The sequence below is a fragment of the Maylandia zebra genome, linkage group LG13, assembly GCF_041146795.1.
Source record: "Maylandia zebra isolate NMK-2024a linkage group LG13, Mzebra_GT3a, whole genome shotgun sequence".
Lineage (NCBI taxonomy): Eukaryota > Metazoa > Chordata > Actinopteri > Cichliformes > Cichlidae > Maylandia > Maylandia zebra.
The window spans coordinates 19,211,917-19,232,636 of NC_135179.1; the positions used below are offsets into that span (position 1 = coordinate 19,211,917).

Sequence of the window (20,720 nt, forward strand, 5' to 3'; positions counted from 1 at the left end):
ACAGACAATCATTCACACTCACATTCACTCGCACATTCACACCTAGTGGCAATTTGGATTATCCAATTAACCTATCCCCACAAGCTGCATGTCTTTGGACGGTGGGAGGAAGCCGGAGTACCCGGAGAGAACCCACGCAAACACAGGGAGAACATGCAAACTCCACACAGAAAGAATTGAACTCAGGGGCCAGATCAGAACTCCAAAGAGTCCAGTCTGTCCAATTAGGCAACAGTGCTAACCACCGTGCCACCAATCCACGTTTGACACACCTGAAGTAGACCACCAGAGCTTTTTACTCTTCTGGGAGTCTGAAAGTTTGAAAATCGAAACCTAGACATAGCCATAAATAATAAATTTACTTAATTACTTTCAGAAAAAGTGTAATACTGTTGTTTTGCACGTTACAGGAAATCACAATAAAATAGAAAAAAATTATAAATAAAAATTCAAAAATAATGTTCCACAGTACTTCTGAATTAGTGTTCCAGCTTTATTTGTGTAAATACATACATACATACACACTTTAATGCACTTGGGATTACAATCAGCCAGTTCAGTCAATAAGATAGTGCTTAAAAAATTCAGTACAAAAAAAAATCAAAATTTTATTTGTCATTCTGAATAAAAAAAGAAAACGGTAACATCATGTTTTATGAGTACATTTCTGTAGGAAAATGCTGTAGTAAAAGTAGTCTTCTTTTTTTGGCATGAATATGGAGTGAAATAACAGTATCAGAAAAAGGGAGTGAATGCAGCAGGCTCGATTCAAAATGATGTGTCCAAACAATCCAGGAGCTTCAGGCTGCATTGACAATCACGGAAAATATGTTGGGATTTTTTCCCCCCTTCGGCTGGAGGGAAAGGCACTGTGGAGGTTTACTCATTTTTAAACAGGTCCACTGATCCAAATCATATGTTACATATATGTAGGCACTGGAAACTGCACTTGAGGAGGCCATGATCACAGATTACAGTCTATTAACATCTACAACAGTGACACTACACATGGGTGTTGTGTGAGAAAACCTAACTCATTACTGGAGTTATAATCTTGGCACAGAGGAGCAATCGAGGTGGTTATACCTGCAGCATTTGCCAGGTACTTAAAAAGTGACAGTTAATAACAGGCTATGAGACAATGATTAACTGTCAGACTAGTGTTCCTGAAACATGAAACATTTGAGACAGAAATGGTTCAAACTTTGGCGTGACCACAAACATATCAGAGAAAAATGTCCAGCATTTGTAAATACTATACATATCAGCTCAGTTTAAAAACAACACTGATAAAAAATGTTTAAACTGGTTATTCTTCTTCCCTTTCGAAGGCCACTGGAATAAATAGAAGTGTTTTTGAGAACTGCTGCTCAGTTATTGCTTTAGACAGCATGTCAGGAGATCACAGGATGTATGCTCAACTACATTAGTGATGTATATTTTGAACTACCTGGAGGACTGACAGCATCCAGTTTGACCAACAGGATTGTTCTAACAAGCCAACCATCTGGACTGGCTGGTCTGATAGTCTCAAAAGCCTCATACAGATATTGTAAACAATGGTGCTAGTCTGAGAATGCGGTAACAGTCAGAAATGTTTAGTTCATCCCTCAGATTATCTTTTTGAGTGAAACAGTTGAGGCCAGCCACAGTGGGAACAACGTATCTATAAGCTCTGACAGCCTCTCAGAGTCCAGGGAGGTCTGCTGTTTCTGATGGTCCACTCTGGAAATGTTTACACGTCTTTTTCTTGGCATTTTCAAAAGAGCAAGTGTCTCTGTGTCAGTCTCACTGGAGTGGATTATCAAACACAGAGTCTGGTAGAACAGAGATTTTTAGCTTCTTTTCTGGCCAGCTGTACTCCTTTGGCAACTTTGTCTGCAGAAAGAGAAAACACATGCAAGGTATACCAGGCATGTAGTCACAGTGCCTAAAACTGAAAGTAAAAGGTAACCTGCAAGGGGTTTTTGCTTGCCTCATCACGAGTGTTGAGTTCCTGTAAATCCCCAAGCATCTGCTCCACAAACTCTTCAGTCAACAAAATCTATGAAAGGAGAACAGAATTTAGAAAATGAACTCATTAAACAGGAACGCAACAGCCAGAGGTCAGAGTTTCCGTGTGGGTACCTGAAGCCAGGGGCCATGGGCTGCATAGGGATGCTCTTCAGTAGCAAAAGCACCTTCAACTCCTGTAGACACAAAAGTGATGGCCGTGTCTCCGTTGATACTTTTATATGTGAAGTGTCTCCCGTGGAGCAACCGCCCCCTGTAAAAGATCAAACACAATCCATTATGAACTAACCACATGATTACACTCATAAGTTGTGTTTGTTTTCATTTATGTTTGCCATAAAACAAGATTTCTTATGTCATAAAGAAATTGCTAGTAAGCGTTTAAAATTTATAAGCTTTAACCTTTTATCTTCTGAACAATTTTTTTGTGGTGACTGAGGAAAGGCAGTTTGCCATTTTGCATCAGAGGAAGCCTTAAAGAACTGACCTGTTGAAGATAATAAATCAAGGTCAAAATGCTTGAAATAACCACGAGAATTAAACTAAATCTGTTAGTCGATGCTGAGGAGTTGAGTGCTTTCTAATTCAGAGAAATAACCGTAAACATTTAAAGTCAGTTAATTATTTAAATGAATTTAAATTAAGAGAAACACTATGTTCTGCAGTTTTCAATGGGAGGAATAGAAAAAAGATCCAAAAGATTTGTTTCATTAATATCACAGAGGACAGTTTGTAGGAAATATGACATAATCGCCCTTCATTGCGGTATCATATAACTGGGACATAACACTGTGTTCTCAACACATTTCTCCTCCTTTTACACAGAGCTCTCTCTGTACAGTAACTCTAAGCTTGTTCTCTCCTAAAAATGAGTTTAAAAATAAAGCAGGTTGAAACTGGTGGGAAAGAGACTTCCTATTGGATAGTCCGCTCAGTTGGCATTTTGTTTGGTTACACACATTCCTATAAATGTCACCTATGCCCCCCTCCCACAAAAAAAAAAAAAAAATCCAGACGGATTGTAAATTCCACAAGTTACAGAGTATATCAGAAATCTTATTGTTTGCTATTGCAAGTTTGCCATTTGTCACTTCAGCATTAGAGGGAAATGGTACAAAGGAGACTTTCGACCGGATAGTCCGCTTAAATGGCATTTTCTTTGGTTATACACATTCCTATAAATGTCACCTACATCCCCAGTAAAAAGTAAACAAAATCCAGATATTACTGGACTGTGAATTCCAAAACTCACGTTAGAGGCAATAGCTGCATTCTTTTTGTCAATAGTGCAGGCTCTCTTCTCTTTCTCATTTTAAGATTAACATTTTTTTTTCTCTTCAATGTAAGATGGCTGAAATGGTAAGGATTTATAGACCATGTGAGCAGGAAGGAGAGCCAGACATGCTCCACATGCTGTGTTGACAGCACTGATTCAGTTGCTCTGTCAATGTACACTAATAACCTTCGTTGACTTCTCTGTTTAAGAAAAGCTAGGAAATAGATGTAAAAACACCAAAACATGTTAGACAAATCTAGAGGATCAGAGTCTACGTCCAACAGTCCACTGTTAACAAATACTAAATTCCTGAATGTCACTTCTTTGATGTTACAGGTAACATTAATATCGACTTTAAGCCGTTTCACATTCTGCTCACTTATGATAACACTAGGCCCACTAAAAAGCAGCTAACTTGTTATTTTCTTCAGACTTTGAAGTGATATCAAAGTACATGTGGGAGGAAGTTCAACTGATATTTGAGGGTGCCTTTCAGAAAACCTCCTCATTCACCCCTGAGGAACTAGTGGTCCTACATGCCATTATATTCGGCCACACCTGTTCAAAATAAATATCTGGGGTATCCTTTCGGTCTCACATACATTCAGAAAGGGTTAATTTGCCCAGCGGTTGTAGGAGAAGAAGAATGGTGCTTTACCGCAAGCAGAGGGGCAACAGTGTGCCTGACTCTTGGTTGAATTTCAAATGGACACTCTCCAACTGCCGTGTTCGGACCAACTCATGAGGAACAATAGCTGCTGAGCTCTCACTCTCCAAACTGTCCTTTCGACTCCTGATAAACACAGAAAGAAGAAGAAAATAATCTCAGTGAGGAAGCAGAAAATGGTATGTTCACTGATGAGTCTGTTAGAAAACAACTAAGAAGGGAAAGGCAGCTTTTTGGCTCACGCACACACACACGTGCGCACGCACACACACACACGCACACACACACACACGTGCGCACGCACACAAACAGATTTCGCAACTCCTTTCATGAAGCAGTTACCTGATACAGCAGAAGACCCAAACTTCCACAGAAAAGCAGCAACAGAATAGCAACACAGCAACATAATATGCTGGTAGCTAAGAAAGAACGATGATGATAGTTCAGATGTCACTGGGGATTTGAGTCACAGCACAAGAGGGAGGGAGTTATCCTGGCGCAACCCTTGTGCTGAGCTGAACCCATGTTAAGATTGTGAGTGCTGGAGTGTAGGAGGAACACTCACTGCGGTCTCTCGTGGCTCTGTTTCTGGCTGTTGATAGGTGGTAGGGCTGCTTTGCTGTTAAACTCCAGTCCTTTTCTCAGAGTCTCCCTGATCTGCTCTGTGTCTGTCAGCCCACAAACAAAGACAGAAACAAGTATTATTTCATTAGGTTAGGCATTTCTGCTCAGCTTGAGTATCTATCGTATGCGCTTCTTTGGAAGCTGGCATACCTTTGTCTGAGAGCCTGCGTGGCTGTGATCCAATGCAGATTGATCGACTGTCCTCCTCATCCTCTGGCGGCCGACTCAGATCGTCCCACACACACTTGGCGCTGACCCCACTCAGGTTCGAGCCTTCTGTCTCGATACCCTGGTCCACTCTCTCCTGCTTAGATAGGCAAGAAATATACACAAATTGTCAATACAAGCTCACATAAAACACAACGTCAACTTCTTCAGAAATGAAAACGATGCATAAATATCTACAGGCAAAAAAGAGGTGATAAAACTTGTGACAGCAAAACAAACCAAAAACAATAATATCAATGAAGAAAAGGTTCCCTTTAAAGTGCTTTGTAGAAGATTTCGCTTCCAATATCAACAAATCATTGACCAGGACCAATTAGCTCTTCAAATGGTTTCTTTTCAACCACTACTACTTCTTTTGGCTGCTCCCTTTAGGGGCCGCCACAACGACCATCTACCAATATCTCACCCTATCACTAGCATCTTCCTTTGTCACACCAACCCTCTGCATGTCCTCCTTCACTACATCCATTAACCTTCTCGGTGGTCTTCCCATTTTCCTACTGCCTGCCAGCTCTATATTTAAAATCCTTTGTCCAATACATCCACTATCCCGCCTCTGCACATGTCCAAACCATCTCGTTGCCTCACTAACTTTGTCTTGAAACTGCTCTTATATGCTCATTTCTAATCCAATGCTCATAGGATATGCTCATTTCTGGTCACGCTCAAAGAAAACCTTTGCATGTTCAGGTCTCCTACCTCCAGTTCAGCCCCTTGTCTTTTTGTTAGGGCCACTACCTCTCCACCAACAGAGTGGGTCTCTTGAACCCATCTATCACTCCTACTGCACACCTCACCCCTGTCTCATTGTCTTCATAAATGTCCTGCACTACCCTCAAATACTTCTCCTCTGCTGACAACCTGACACAGTACCACAGTTTCTCTGCTCACACCCTATTGTATGCTTTCTGTAGATAAGGCGTGCCAAACATAAGGCCTGGGGGGCCAGAGTCTACCCAACAGTGAGTTTGACATCCCTGCTCTAGAGCCACAGGACACAAGACAGTGCTACTTGTTCTAATCTTCTATAGCGTGGCAACAGGTTTCGTTTGAGTCACACTAAGCTTAACTCTTTACAGAAGAGTTAAAAGAAATATAAAACAGTAGATTTTGATCATGCTTAAGTTTCGATGACAAATGTTTCCAAAAACAGAACACAAAATAAATAAATCATTAAAGACCATAAAAATGCCTCTTTATGTCATACTGTATAAAAGCAACATGGTGCAGAATTGAGTAAAGCTTACTTGTAGCTGTGGATCAATTTCAAAAATGGTCTCTCCTCTCCTCATGTCAGTGATTAGCCAGGGGCCACCGGCTCTGTGCACAGGAAAAGCATCACCATTAGTTCAGGTCAGCATTAACTTCAAGTTAAACACACCAAGTTAATAAATTAACTAGTAACTATGCTCCTCACTTGCTGCTCACAATGTACTCAAACTGAGCACAAAGTGGCATTCACATAATGGTGTTTTCTATTCAACTCAGTTCCTACAAGTTGATTGACCATTTACAGGCAACTGTAAAAAAAAAGGAAAGACAGAAAAACAAGAGAAAAATACTGTGACTGAGCAGGTAAATCATTTCGATTTTATCCGCCAGATATGGAGTGCACTAAAAAGGGAAAAAATATGTGTGTAATGCTTAAGTCAAGTTATGCTTTCCACTTCAAATGATGACTTTCATGAGAGTTCTACACAAAAATGACACGCAGGTTTGACTAATCAACACCTACGTGTAAATCCAAGCTAAGCAACAGAATAAAAAGTAAAACTAGCTTTGACCAGATCACCTGCTACACAGTTCTACTCACACTCTGACTCCACGCATCAGCTCCAGGATACCCTGTCCATTCCACTGTTGGGCCGCCTGCAGCTCCTCTGTACATACTCCCACAATCTACGAGACACATATTTTATGGTTTTTACACCAACTGTTGTAAGACACCCCATACCTATTTTATTAATATTGGGTAACATTACATAATATTGAATAAATGCCAAAATATCATCTGACAATTCAAGATGGATTTTTGATACTGCGTTCCTCTCCTCATTTGCCTACAGTCAACTGTTGCAGCCGTTTACCGTCACAAGGGGGCAGTGTCGCAAACAACAGGTCTGCAAGCTACTCTTCGTTGTTGGTCCTTCAGCCATAAAACACAGTTATATCAGCTAAAAAAACAAAAGAATAAAAAGCATCCATTGTAGCCACCTGTCTGTGGCTTTTTTTTAAAATCTTTGATTTCTGCGCTTCTCCTGTTCAACCTGAACTCTGCTGCCACTTTTAAGCCAACAACTATGTGAGCCATGAACAGCATCATCGACATTAAGCTATGTAAAATGTAAATGGACTGGTTCTTATATAGCCCATTTCTACTCTGCCTGAGCACTCAAAGCCCTTTATACAACTTTCCTCATTCACCCATTCACACAAGCACATGGAAGTGCTTTCTAGCTAACATTCACAGACATTCATTTTCAATCCGATGCATCTGAGAGCAACTTGAGGTTAGCATCTTGCCCAAGGATATTTGGCATGCAGACTGGAACAGCCAGTCGAACCACCAACCTTCTGATTAGTAAATGACCTGCTCTACCCCCTGAGCTACAGTCACCGCTATCCTCTGCTGTTGGACTTTTGAAGGACTTCACAACACAATTTTTACATAGGTTGCATAATCCAGCATAGGCAAAAACCTACTCAAAGAGACACAAACACAATACCTCAAATCTTACATTAATTAGCTCAACACAGAATCGTTTTGAGCCTACTGTCAAGTGGATTACACTAGTGACAAGTGACATTAAAAACTCACCTGGAGAAAACTCACTGTGCCAAATGGCGTCTGAACCGGTTGCATCTGTGGGTCTTCTGTAAGCAACATATGCTGGATACGAGATTCACTGTTGTCTAGTGGACTGTGCCACGATACATGGTCACCACTACAAAATGTGTTTTCTGCATGAGTGAAGAGAAAGAAAATACATTATTTTTTAAAATAAAAACAAATCATGGGATTATAATTTGTCTAGCAGACACCCTGTCATGGCTGCTCAAACAATCCTACATTTCATCATCTGACTGTACATAAACATTGACGGAATGGTCCAGCAACATGAGAAGAGGGGAGGCAGATCAGAAAAAGAGGTAGCATGAGTAAGAGGAAAAACAGTCAAAATGAGACCCAAATATGGAAAGAAAACCATAAAAACTACTTTTCCGCAGAAGCTAATCTGACTGTTTGCGAGGTAACACGCGCCCACGCCAGACTTGCTTCAGGAGAAACGAGAGGGGGGTAGATGGCCAGGAATCAGCATTCGTTTAGCTTAGGGGCCTAGCCCACCCACACACAAATTGACCCCAGCTGGAAAGCAGAGAAGGACTGAGTAGAGGTGAGTCTGGAGTAAAAAGTCTTCTCTTTCTGCATGCTCCCTTCTTGTCTATCGAATTACATTATTTACACAAATTTTGGATTCAAAGGAGCTTAGCAACAGTGTATACACCCATGCAGAGTACATATATTCACACTACCACAACTGTCTTGTTTGTAACTTGTGAAAACAATCCTACTAAAAACAGCAAAAGATAACAAAAGGGAAATTAGATGTCCTTTCAATACCCAGAGCTACAACACACATAAATGTGTGTTGTAGCTAGAGCAGACTCCTCTAGTTAAGCTTGTTTACATGCATCACTGGGATTTCAAGCTACCTTTACAAAGAACACATTCTTTGGCACACCACCATGTTTTTGCTTGGCCAATAGAGAGTTATCACATTAAAACTTTGCAGTTAAATCATTTGCTAGACCACAAACAACGTGTGACAAATAAGTACACTGTGTTACAAATTTTTAAGTGAATGACCAAGAATTTACAGATGGCTGCAAAATGGAAAAAAACCCAAAACAAAACAAAACAGCAAACTGTCAGATTTTGGGCCACCATGTGCCACCAACCAGTATCAGTGCACCATTGCGTAGATTCTTCAAATCTCTGGAACACTGCTAGAGGCATGATATGCATTTCTTTTAACAAGCTATCCCCTCTTTCGGGAATAACTTTACCTTTCTGTTTCAGTGGCTGTCTTGATACTGTTTATTCAGATCAGTAATAAGAGAACCATGATATCAGCCCCACAGTGCAGTGGCAAGTGAAAGGTTGGTGGTTCAGTTCCAGCCATCTTTGCTCTTTGTCCACTGTACAAGGCTCCAGCGGCTATTTCAAACTCTTGCACATTGATCTGACCAGAAATGTATCATCTAGATAGAATGTATTAACTGCAGCGACATGCACAGTCATAACCTTGTGCGTGTTAATGCAACTCACAATTTAGACTGTGTCATGTCCACAATACATAAACTTAACTTGATCTGCAGTAAGCCTGCAGTTTGAATCTTCATGGCGAACTGACCAGGGTGCACATTCATATATGAAGCCAACATGACGCTATCAGATTAATGGAAGGGTATGCATGTCTGAAAGAGGCGAAACACATCAGTCTAAAAATCTCCCACAGACGCTACACTGGTTTGAGATATGGTAATAGTGAAAGGAATAGTATAACAGTAACGTTATTCCCATTCTCTTTGAGTGACACCTGGTGCTCTATGAATGGAGAAGATATCCCAAAAGACAGCACCCACGTCAAAATAAAATTATGACATCACAGTACAACGATCTATTTATTTTTTTAACCACTTAACCAGTCTTTTGCTGAGTACTGAGTTATTTTCCATACAATGTTTAAATCAACAAAAATAAAACAAAATTTATTTATGAAAATAAATTTATTTTTAGTCTGAAAGGCATTCAATTTGATGAATTATCACAACTTAATATAGTTTGTTTCTGTTGTTTAAGATGGCAGCATGGCGGTGCCCTAAGCATGAATGTTAGCATGAAATGAATGGTTGTCTCTTGTATCAGCCCTTTGCTACTGCACTACTACAAATATTTTTGCTGCAAAACTACCCACAATAAAGTTTTTGACCTCTTCCAATTCTTTTGTTTGATTGTCTTTTAATATGACCTTTATCCATGCAAACATTTTTATAAATTGCAGAACTGCTTTGTGCCCTTACCTGACTGGAAGACATAGCGAGCCAAACCTTGCATTAGCTCAGCTGGCCATGTTGGAGGTGCGGTCTCCCCCACCTCTCTTTTGAGTCTAAAAGTGAGCTCAAAGCCAAACCCACTTGGTCCATCTGGCCCTGTAAATCTGACAAACAAACTTTATGAGAAAATGGACTGACAAAATGTCAGCACTTATACTTTTGTGTTATTTGTATATGCATGAGGGCTGTGAAAAGCCAAATACTTATTGAGATGAACGAACTATTCAGAGTTCACAGTTGGTCAGGAGGGGACATTTAGTAAAGGGCTGAAAACTAAAATATTGTATGGGTCAAAATGACTTCCCACATTCAATAAACGGTCACACAGAGGGGCGTTTAAAAACCAAGATTTGTGTTACTGACACAGTACTTACTCATGAACACGGTTATCCCCATACAGGTCACTGAGTCCAAAGCTCACATAGTGCCAATGCTCCTGGACGTCCTGAGCTGGACAGCCTACGTTTCTATACATACTGATGTAGTCTAGCGGATCTGGTCCACCGAGCCTATGAGAAGCAAAGAATGAGAACCATGTACAGTTTTGTTATTGTTGTGAGTAGACACCCCAATGTAAAGACATCTGGGTTACAATGGAAGTCATTTATACGTGTAAACGTGGTGAGAGACATTTCAAAAGCTGGATTTAAGCCAGTATGGCTTAGAAGAGACATTCTCAAACTTTCCGAATAACAGTAACTACAGTATGGCTTCTGGATGTTGGGTTAGCTACAATGTTAGCTTGGAAGCTAAACTAGTTCTGGGCTAATATTTAGCTATTTTTAGATTAAATATATTGTACAAATATAATGCCCGCACGCATGTCAGACGAGCAACAGCAACATGGGTTACTTACCAATATTTTACAATAGCTGTTACTTGAAGCGGGTTTGCCTGCTCGGGATAAAGTCGCCGACATTCCCCATAGATAGCCTGCAGCCCAGGAGGAAACAGCGGCACCAGCCCGTGGGCTTGTGCACCACTGGTAGGCCGTACCTCATCCATGCCACGACCTCGAATAAACCGGGTTACTCTATAGAAACAACGTATATACAGTTACCGTTGGCAACTACCACTTGTTCAAAATTAGGCTAAACTAAACCATAAAAGCTTCAGACAAGTACTGCTGTGTAATAACAAACGATAAACTCTTTTCTGTTGCCCCACTCGGTAGTCGCCTGTTGCTCATCCTTTACAAAGAAACTACCTTACCATTGGTTGGCGAAAGGCCATTGCGTCAGTGACTGGCAGCATATTGTAGCCAATGAAAATAAAGATAACGGTTGTGTGAATTTGTGGATAAATGTAATTGGCTGAAATGATGCTTATGAAATAGTTAAGGGGACAAGCACTTTCAGGGTTGGGGTATTAATGTTTTTAAGCAGGCAAATTATGGCTAGGTAGTTAAAAAGACAAAAAAACAAAAAACAGCCAACAAAAAAGTAGAAACTCTTTCAAATACATTGCTGAGAAAAAATCTTTTAACTCCCATGTGACGTGTATGTACAGAATATAACCAGCAAAAAATCTTTCAAATAGAGTATGTAATGTCTGTTACTTGTATAAAGTCTTGCATTAAATTTTAGGATTTTTTCACTTGCCATTAAATGTGTTAAATGGAAATAATTCAAACGTTTTGGGGGGGGGGGGTTTGTTTGGTTTTTTTACTGTTTAATCTGTATGTCCTTTAAAATGATAGTCTCCAAAAGTAAATAGCTTTGTGTGAACTATAGTAAGGTAAAACACATCATATAATAGAAATACTGACATGCTATTAAAATCAACTTACTTGTTTAAAGTACTTACTCGCTTTACTCCCATGCAATAACCATCCACCCACTGTTTAGACTTTATTTATTTACTTTATCAGTTAGAGTCAGAGAGTTCAATCAAAACCAGCCTGAAACGTTATTCCTTTGAAAAGGTCAACAAGTCAAGATGTGACCATGACTGAGCAGTCACTAAGACACTACACTGTGTGTTCCATGTTTTGAATAAAAATGCAAACAGCGAATAGTAATTAAAGTTTATTCAAGATTTTTCTCATTGCAGAAGCTTTCCTGGATTCTAAATGAATGATAACAAGAAGGGAGGGAAGTATTATTTGTTTTAGAGAAAAGTATGAATCCAAAGAGCTATTACATTTCTAAAGAGACCCTAAGTTTACTACACAATCATTTCTTTCAATAGAGTGAATGCATGAATAACAAAACACAGTGTTACAGCATAGTAATGCTGTATATAAGATTCCTCATCACTAAGAGGTGGCAACCTTGTTTTGCACATATGTTCTTTGTGACTTATTACACACTTTAGTCTACACATGCAGTGGCACACTTGTAACTACTGCTATATATTATATAACAACCTAAAGAACTATATCCTGTGATGCTGTTTATCCAAGTGAAATTTGGTTCAAATGTAGTATAGTATGTTCTCTGTGATTTCAGTCCCACTCTAACCACTGTGGCACAAGTCCCAGAAAAGAGTATAGCCTGAAGGACCCCCCCCCCCACACACACACACACACACACCAAAATGGGAGATTTCTTAGTTGAGGTTGGAAATGATGTATTGTCCTGTCATGACGCTTCCAGACATTATCAAAGGACTTTGTGTACAGTGTATGGCTTTTTCCAGACTGACTTTCAGAGACACATCTAGGAGCTGTTTTGAGAGAACGCCTCCACTGCAAATGGCACAAATTAAAACTAAAAAGGACGGTGCATTAACAAAAGGGGACATGGTTTATGCGGGGCGTAGATAAGAAGAGGAAAAGATAGCTAATACACTTTCATTTTGAATGTAGCTTAGATGTAATGATGTGGCAGCCCTGTGAGCACTATGATTCACTTGATATTTACTGTTTCAGTGCTGGTTACAAAGACCCACATCATAATGTCATTTAGTGATAACAGTATTATAGAAATTGCATACGTCTTTCATTCCCACCAAGTGTAACACTACACTGCTTAATTTAACTTGAGTTGCCAACGCTGATACCAGAAATGAGTTGCTTTAAACCTGTTCTGGTGTGTCATAACTACATAACTACAATATATGTAGGTGAGCATTCCCGTCCTGAATGACTATACAAAAACGTGGTGTTTTGTAAGTTGTACGTCAGATTTTTGCACTGAAGGCAAAACTTACATTACCGATTAATTAAGTCAAAAAGAAAGCACGTATTTAATACTGACATACTTTTACCAGCTCTTGCAGCATTTTGGAATTATTAAGCTATAGCCATGTTGGAGTTAAAAATGTTAAAAAATAAAATAACATTTATGAGAGGCAACATACGCACACACACACACGCACACACACACACATATGTGTGTGTGGGTGTGTGTTTAACATTTTTAACTTTAGCATGGCTATAGCTTAATAATGCCGAAATGCTGCAAGAGCTGGTAAAATTATGTCAGCATTAAATACGTAGCAGAGCAGCTCTTGAACTTTCTGACGTACTTTTTACCATAATTTTTCCTTTTAAAAAATTGCTATTAATTAATTAAATCCCCACAAATACGGTTGACTTTTGATTGGGTTTATTAACAATACATAATGACACTTTATAATAATACTGAGAAACACATTAGTCATTTCAAAATGTATGCTTTATTCACAGCAATAATATGTGCAATTAAAAATTAACTCCTCATTCACAGGAATCTCCATACAAACTTAACACCAAGCATTATTTTATTGATTTCACACGGTGGTAACTTCGGCATTCTGGTGCTGCGCCGTACGGCTGACAAACTAGTACCATGCCAAAAGAACTGAGCCCATAGATGACACCTGAAGATGTCACCATCTATGGAATTCAGTTCTCATAGTAGAGCACACATTAAAATCTGTTCTTCGGGCACTTCTGGATCCTTGAATGGCTTTATCGATTTACACAGCTCATACTTCAATACTAACTCTTTTCACATCTCATTAAATCTCCCATTAAATAATGAAAAAAAAGCCAACTATAAGAATAATAAAATTAGTAAACTCTAAAAACTTCACAATAAATGTGGGCTGCAGTTAAGTGACACATGTTGAGAAGCATGTTGGGGTTAGGTTACCGATCCCAATTTCTGAAGAAAGGCTGGGTAATGATGAAATGATAACGTCAGCTGTACTTCTTCCAGAGTAAGATTGAGCAAGAGGTCATTACTGTGGCAACTGAAGGGATTAGTCACATTTAACATTTGCTTAACAAAGTGGTGTATGAAGTCGTTGAAAAAAAAAATGCTGTTAATTTGCAGGGGTTAAGAGGTGTTTTTTTATACGTTGAAAATGAAAGTAAAGTGGGAAACAAGCTCCCAAGAACGGAAACGATTCTGTGGTTAGAGAACATATGGAGAGTTTCAGGATCATTTGAGCAATCCAACTTTTTTTTTTTTTTTCATCTGTGTTCCTGGAAATGCTTCAAAACTACTGAAATGCAAGTCTGTCCACTGGAAGCACTGAATCAGATCGTGGTGATAGTACTCTGGTCAAGGCATGAAATGACTCATCAGTTACAGCAGTACACTCCCAGTAAAAGCGCTTTAGGACTGTGTGATTAGTGACATACAGTTAGTCGACGTATCTTTGAACCCTGCAAAGTAAGTATGCTATTAACTGACTGTGATAGACTCGCCTCTTTTATTTAACAAGAGAAAAAGAAAGAAACCCCCCACCACCCCACACCTCATTCAAGGCCTGGAGTCAATGTTGACAGTGAAGATACAGTGAAGATAATTTGTCTGTGTTATCTCAATCCAAGTTTATCCATTATGATGGTGCATTCTTTTAAGGTACAGTACAGCACGATGAACTTTCGAAGGAAGGCCACACCTGAGTATGTTCAGGAAACTCATATCTTTCCGGCAGTTGGACTGGGAAACAACCGGTTCTACGGCCTATCACTAGACAAGGCCAATCCCCTATGAGATCATTAACTGTTTCTTCAAAGTCTACATCAAAAAAAATTCACAGTGTGGCAGGTTTAAAAGCCTTCATTTGCTTTTTGCTCAAAGAATGAAGAAGTTAGCATTTCTTTGACCTAATTAAAAAATGTTCAACCCCCCCCCACACACCCAAAAAACACATGTCATTTTGTATAAGCTTTTTGAAAACCACACACTCGATTTGACCATACTGAGAGTTTTCTTTTAATATACTTACCTCGGTTTCATTGATTTCCTTTCCTGATCCTGGTTATGTCATAAACAAACCTCCTCATAAAGGCCTCCCAGGATTATTTCATAGTCAAGCTTTAAAAACAACACACTTTCGCAGTCCCATCTCACCAGAAAGAAAGCAGCAGGCTTCTTCAAACTCGGCAAATATACATTCCTCCTCAAATCACCTGCACATTCTGCTCGCTCCCCAATGTCCTCCAGGTCCCAGGGATGGATGCAGCACACTGTCTGACATTCACAGAAAGAAGCACTTAAATATCTTGCCACCTTTCACATCACCCATCAGCCTCCCTCCTCTCTGTTTTTCATACACTCCCTCTGTACGGTAAGCCCGACAGTCACTTCCCAGTAAGAAGGAAGCAGTGGGAGTGTAAAACACGCCCCCTCACAGTGAATCAACACATAATAGTTTCTGAGGAAAACCATCTGACTTGCCCTGCCCCCTTGTTCCCATAAAGTAAGCAGGGGAAAGGCTGTGTCTACTGGAGGGGCCAGGAATTCCCCCACAGGCCCTGAACAGCTGTCAAGATGAGAGACGATGACGAAGCGGACACAGTGGAAGTTTGCCGGCCAGGCATATGCAAACAGAAACCATGTTTGGTGTATTTTATGTTTCTCTGAGTGAAATAGCGTTTAACACTACAGTATATTTACATAATAAGCTGCTGGAAATTCTGTCCACACACTGTGGGTGTTGAAATGCACAGTCATGTTAGAGCTGGTGACATTATGTTTCCTAAAAGTTTTTCTTTTTTCTTAATCTTTGCTAAATATTATTTTATCAGTGGGTCTCTACAGTGCTGACGTCACGGGTATGTTTAGGATGAGATAGATTCTTGAGAATGTTTGTGTAGCTGGAGTCATCTATTCAGTTGGGGTCTGATAGGGCTGTATTGTAAAAGAACCTTTGTTTGCTTTCCGATCATAGTCAAACACGACACACGTACAGGTTGTATTTAGTCACACGGATGAGACCGGGTCGGCGGGCTAAAACGACAATTTCAGAACAACACATCAGGCAGTGTTATTCAGTTTCATTGCCGAGTGACCCTGTGAAAACCCTCTGACTTCCTCATCCTCTTATTTAGTCACCTCAAATGCGAGAAACTGGTCTGGACTTGAGGCATACTTCCCCAGAAAAAAAAGCCCTATTCGAAAAAAAGTAGACGGATTTCCTTGAGCTGGACAAAAAGGGGATTCCACATGGAGATGGAAAAATTACAGCAAAATTCCCTTTCTTGATTTTGGATGGATATTTGCCCATACTTCCTGCATAGGCATATGTGTAGACATTTTCAAAATTTTTTTTTTTTTTAAATTTTGCACTGTTGCCAGATTATGTGGTGAACTTCACTGAAAGGAAACCAGTAGAATAAGAGCTACAGAGACCCCACAGAGTCCCACCATTGATGTTCAGTGACTCCAGAATCCACTTTCAAACTACATCCTTGAGCTAGTGGGATAAGTTGCAATTGACATTTTGTGCTGGACTTCAGAAACAAGCCTGGCTTTCATGCTGGTGTTTGAACACTGGGGAAATCACTCGCAAAGGTCACTGAGCCCATTTCCTTTCTTTCCTCTCCATGCATCTAAAGACCTGTAACAGCCCCTTTCAACTGCACTTCAGTTACTGGCAGACATATTCAAATTTCGATATAGGAAGTGAAAGAAGGTGTAGGTAACAAAAGAGCAAATATGAGCCAATAGTGTGTTTTCATTGCAGCTTTTCCTTGTTTAACCACGGCAGTTTTAACATACCAAAATAAAGACAGGAGTCATAACGACACAGCTGGCTGATTCAGGACTGCACACAATAATCAAGCAATAGCCTTGCTCTATTTTTTATTTTCATTCAGTTTTTCATCAATAAATCAATTACAGATAAAACCGATGAGTTCCTGACATTCCTTACTCAAGCGTCCTTTGACTTTTTAAAACGCAGTACTACTACATGTCTCTGAAGTCCTTCTTCTCCATCCCACAGATGATCCACAGAGAAAACATCCCTCTGCTCCACAAATGTTTCAAAGAGATGTAGTCCACCACCTACACCAAAGTAGTGGGATTTGGTGGCGAGGTAGACCAGACCATCTGGTGCCAACAGTTTGCGCAGGGTCTCGTGTAGAGCAGGGTAGTACGCAGTGTTGTAGATAGTCTCTGATGTGAATATAAGATCATATTTGGGTGGTGGATCTGCCTTTAGAACCAAAGCGAGAAATGTGCTCCAGTCACCAGAGTAAAAATGACACCTGGTTAGTAATGGGTGCTGGGCTAAGTCTATGGCTTGCTTCTTAGGAGGTGGGCTGTTTTCTGTGACCTCCTTCTGCCCTTTCGCCTTCTTTTTAGAACAGTCTTTCTCCTTCATTTTTCCCTTACCACTCCCTTCTTTGTCATCTTCACTGTCTACTTCATCATCCTCTTGGCAGTTTAGCATTACATTTGGCACTGTGAGCTGTTCAATGACTGTACTGTTATAATCTTGGAAGTGGACCTGACTGGCTCCCCTCTTCAGAGCCAGTATTCCCAGCAGCCCTGCGCCACAGCCCAAATCCAAAACCGCCTTCCCCCCAAAGGTCTCTCCATCTTTCTCAATCAACTCCAGAAGGTCATACGTGCACTCCCACACCTTCAGCCCTCCCTCGTACACACCAGAGATGAGGTCAGACTTCTGCTCCGCTGTGCGTGAAAGAATTTTTTCGCTGTCCTCTCTCTCTGACGCAGTCTTCTCAAAAACAGTCTCATTGAGGAAGTGCAGAGGAGGAAGAGTTCCAACTGTAACCGTTTCAAAGATGGCATCCATAAGGAGGAACTGTGGATCGGATGGCGGAAAGTGCTCGCTGGCCTCTTTTACTGGTTGTGCTGGTTTGGGGCCGTCCTCTACCTGCAAACAGAAAGCAGTATGCACAGTTGATAATAAAACCACACGCCTCAGCAATGTATGTGGGTGATGGTCACATGTTGTGACATGAGCAAGAGTTTTCCGTTTTACAATAACGCAGTTTTATTTATTAAAGTTAGTGTTAATGAGTAAGAAATATTTTGGTATGTAGCGTTCTAACGTTTTTTCATTTTCTGAAGTGGAGCACAGGCGGCACAGTGGTGTGGTGGTTAACTGTCTTCCTGTTGTCGCACAGGAAGAAAGTCCTGGGTTTGAAACTCCACACACATGGCTTTGTGTGGAGTTTTATGTTAGGTTAATTGGCGATTATAAATTTTGCTGTAGGTGTAAAAACAAGCACGCGTGGTTATTTTTCTTTCTATGTTAGCCCTGTAAGAGAATGGTAGCCTCTCCACAACGCACCCTTCCTCCTGCCCTGTGAAAGCTGGGACAGGCTCCAGCTGCTCCACAACCCTGCTTCAAGCAAATTATGGATGGATGAAGTGGGGCATGCAGGAAAAAAGATGTCATAACTAGTGGTGATGTTAAAACCGCTTTGACAGTTACACTGAAAATGGGGGGTGGCTTGATGTTACTGTAAGAATGGCTAACATCTGCACATAAATGTTGCGAAATCTTCTTTGGGACCTATAAAATGCAACAATGTCAGTTATTAAAACATAAAAGTCTGTTGTTTGGTTTAAAGTTAATTAGTCTATTCAAATGTTGTAACAAAGATTTACTCAATTCTGTGTGTACATACCAGGTATAGTATGCTTTTACCACTGTGATTTGTTTTCTTGTAATAATGATGTAAAAGGTCAGTTGACTGATAAATCACTCAAACATGAGAATGTTATGCATCAGCCATGTGAGTCACCGTGACTGAAATGACGTTTGCTTCTCTGGACTGGTAGGTGTAAATGCTCATGTCGTCTAACTCAGTGGAGCCGAACAGTTTAGATTTAAATGCCAGTAAAGTCTGTTGCATACCTCAGACGTTTTGTGTCATACATAACAATAACAAAGCACACAGTACTTTAACAATTTGGATTGTTTCCGCTTTAACATGCCTTATCCTGTAATGTTAACAAGCAGATGTTAACAGCCTACGCTCTCTAGTGGATGCACACAAAATTAAAGAATTTTTATTGCTTTTTTAAAGCTCATGCGGTCAGAATTTACAGCATTGTTTAATTGAACAGCTTGTGCTTTAGTGAGGATGGATTTTTACCTTTGTCCCCTTTAACATAAGACAGGTTTATCTTTACAAATTAAAGCTAACTTTGGCTGCTCCCTCGTCACAAGGGGTCACCGCAGAGTTTAGGGCTGCATGTTTGATTTGGCTTCTTTTTCTGTGGGATGTTTTTACTTGTAACCCCAAAGAGGATTTGTGCATTTCGCTGGAATCAAACCACCAACCTTTGGTTTGTTAAGGGAATGCGCTAACCGTTACACCGACGCCCCTCTATACGTTTATCTTCACAATTGTTTTTGGACTATTCTACACTTTGATTTAATGTTAAGTCTTATCTAAATATAATTTTGACAGGGCTGCCATGCAGGCGGAAAAAAAAAGCTTCCATTTGCTTGTCTTTAAAAAAAAAATCTAAATTATTTATTCTACATTACAATTGGTAAATGTTACACAAATCTCTTCTCATTTTTCTACTTAAAGACTTTCGGAATTATTTATCATTTGTAGCAGTAAACTAGATGTATTTTTAATCAATATTTTTTCATATCAGCTTTTAAATATTTATTCACGTGTTTAGATGTAATCTATTCTAATGTACAGATCACAGAATATATTGAAATGTAGGCAAACCTAGGCAGATTTTGTCTGCTGTACTTGTAGTCAATTGCTTTATTACAGATGATTTTCCACAGTTAAAAAATAAACTATAATGTTCAAGAACCTTATTATTTTTGCTCTCTTTCGATGTTGCCCCGGGCTTATTTGTGATCCTTTGATAAAAATATCAAAGGATCACAAATAATGGGAAGTTATAGGAAAAGAATAGGAAAGCAGTGCTGTTGTTACTACTTACATAAAGGCATTTATGACAGACAGATACATTTCTGGGGCTTTGTAAGTTTTCTGCCTGCAGCCATAAATGTTCTTCCCACACTCTCGCAGAGGGTCCAAGTCTAAACTTGCTTTACAGCACCGCAATTGCTAGCTTGAACGTTACTTCTGCTATTACTAGTTACGCGGCGGTACTTAGAGCACTCTGAGTAACTTAAGCTATGGCACATCATAGGTAAGCTAATGTTACTCACAGATACGACAGCATGATCTTTATTTCCGTGCTGCAATTCATTTCCATCCACGTCTCCGGGGCCTGTTGTTTGTGCTGGAAGGTCGAAGTTAAAACAAAACGACATGATGACTGACACCACCGTTCACTAAGTTTGAGGATAGAAGATTTGGATCACAGTTTCAAACAGGTTCTACCAAAGGCTGGCTCAACATGGCATGCGTAGCTAGCAAGGCTGCTATGGATAAAAAACTACATGTCCCAAAAGTCTGAGCCCCCCCCCCCAGTTATGCTATATGTTATATTTCAGTTATGCATGTAGCCGAATCGTTATACGTATGTGTACGTGTTATAACATAAAATACAGAAAATTCAGAAACATAAATGTCAAGTCCTGAAGTAAAAATAACTGTTGAAATCACTTCCTGACTCAGACTACCACGATGCCGTTCGGTGGTGTTCCAGCGCATGC

The 20,720-nt window shown here is 40.0% G+C and overlaps 2 protein-coding genes across 5 annotated transcripts; both read right to left on the reverse strand.

The window, feature by feature from the left end:
• Positions 1-479: 479 nt before the first annotated feature.
• On the reverse strand, positions 480-15,326 carry sufu (suppressor of fused homolog (Drosophila)). Of its 4 annotated transcripts, none has more exons than XM_004555853.4 (13): positions 15,093-15,325; positions 10,783-10,959; positions 10,301-10,435; positions 9,894-10,030; positions 7,627-7,769; positions 6,622-6,707; positions 6,056-6,128; positions 4,731-4,884; positions 4,522-4,624; positions 3,948-4,082; positions 2,128-2,266; positions 1,976-2,044; positions 480-1,878 (listed from the first exon to the last, which is right to left on the reverse strand). In XM_004555853.4, exons 1-13 carry the CDS (start codon positions 15,101-15,103, stop codon positions 1,789-1,791), a joined length of 1,452 nt encoding a protein of 483 aa, XP_004555910.1. In that variant the 5' UTR covers positions 15,104-15,325; the 3' UTR covers positions 480-1,788. The 4 variants fall into 4 exon arrangements, 3 of the variants coding, with proteins under 3 accessions (XP_004555910.1, XP_004555909.1, XP_012775888.1); XM_004555852.4 differs by having other exon boundaries at positions 4,731-4,887; positions 15,093-15,324; XM_012920434.4 differs by lacking the exon at positions 15,093-15,325 and having other exon boundaries at positions 4,731-4,887; positions 10,783-11,129.
• A 1,612-nt stretch (positions 15,327-16,938) lies between these two features.
• On the reverse strand, positions 16,939-20,635 carry mettl18 (methyltransferase 18, RPL3 N3-histidine). Its single transcript, XM_004555856.5, has 2 exons — positions 20,271-20,635; positions 16,939-17,990 (listed from the first exon to the last, which is right to left on the reverse strand). Exons 1-2 carry the CDS (start codon positions 20,373-20,375, stop codon positions 17,022-17,024), a joined length of 1,074 nt encoding a protein of 357 aa, XP_004555913.2. The 5' UTR covers positions 20,376-20,635; the 3' UTR covers positions 16,939-17,021.
• Positions 20,636-20,720: the final 85 nt, after the last annotated feature.

Excerpts from the sequence above, each read along its gene's own strand:
- sufu (XM_004555852.4), bottom strand. Across the intron at positions 10,436-10,782 it reads ACAGCTATTGTAAAATATTG|GCTCGGTGGACCAGATCCGC; the intron begins GTAAGTAACCCA and ends TGCTTCTCATAG. Across the intron at positions 4,083-4,521 it reads CAGAGCCACGAGAGACCGCA|GAGTCGAAAGGACAGTTTGG; the intron begins GTGAGTGTTCCT and ends TGTGTTTATCAG.
- mettl18 (XM_004555856.5), bottom strand. The coding sequence starts at position 20,375 with ATGTCGTTTTGTTTTAACTTCGACCTTCCAGCACAAACAACAGGCCCC. Across the intron at positions 17,991-20,270 it reads AAGATCATGCTGTCGTATCT|GTAGAGGACGGCCCCAAACC; the intron begins GTGAGTAACATT and ends TTCTGTTTGCAG.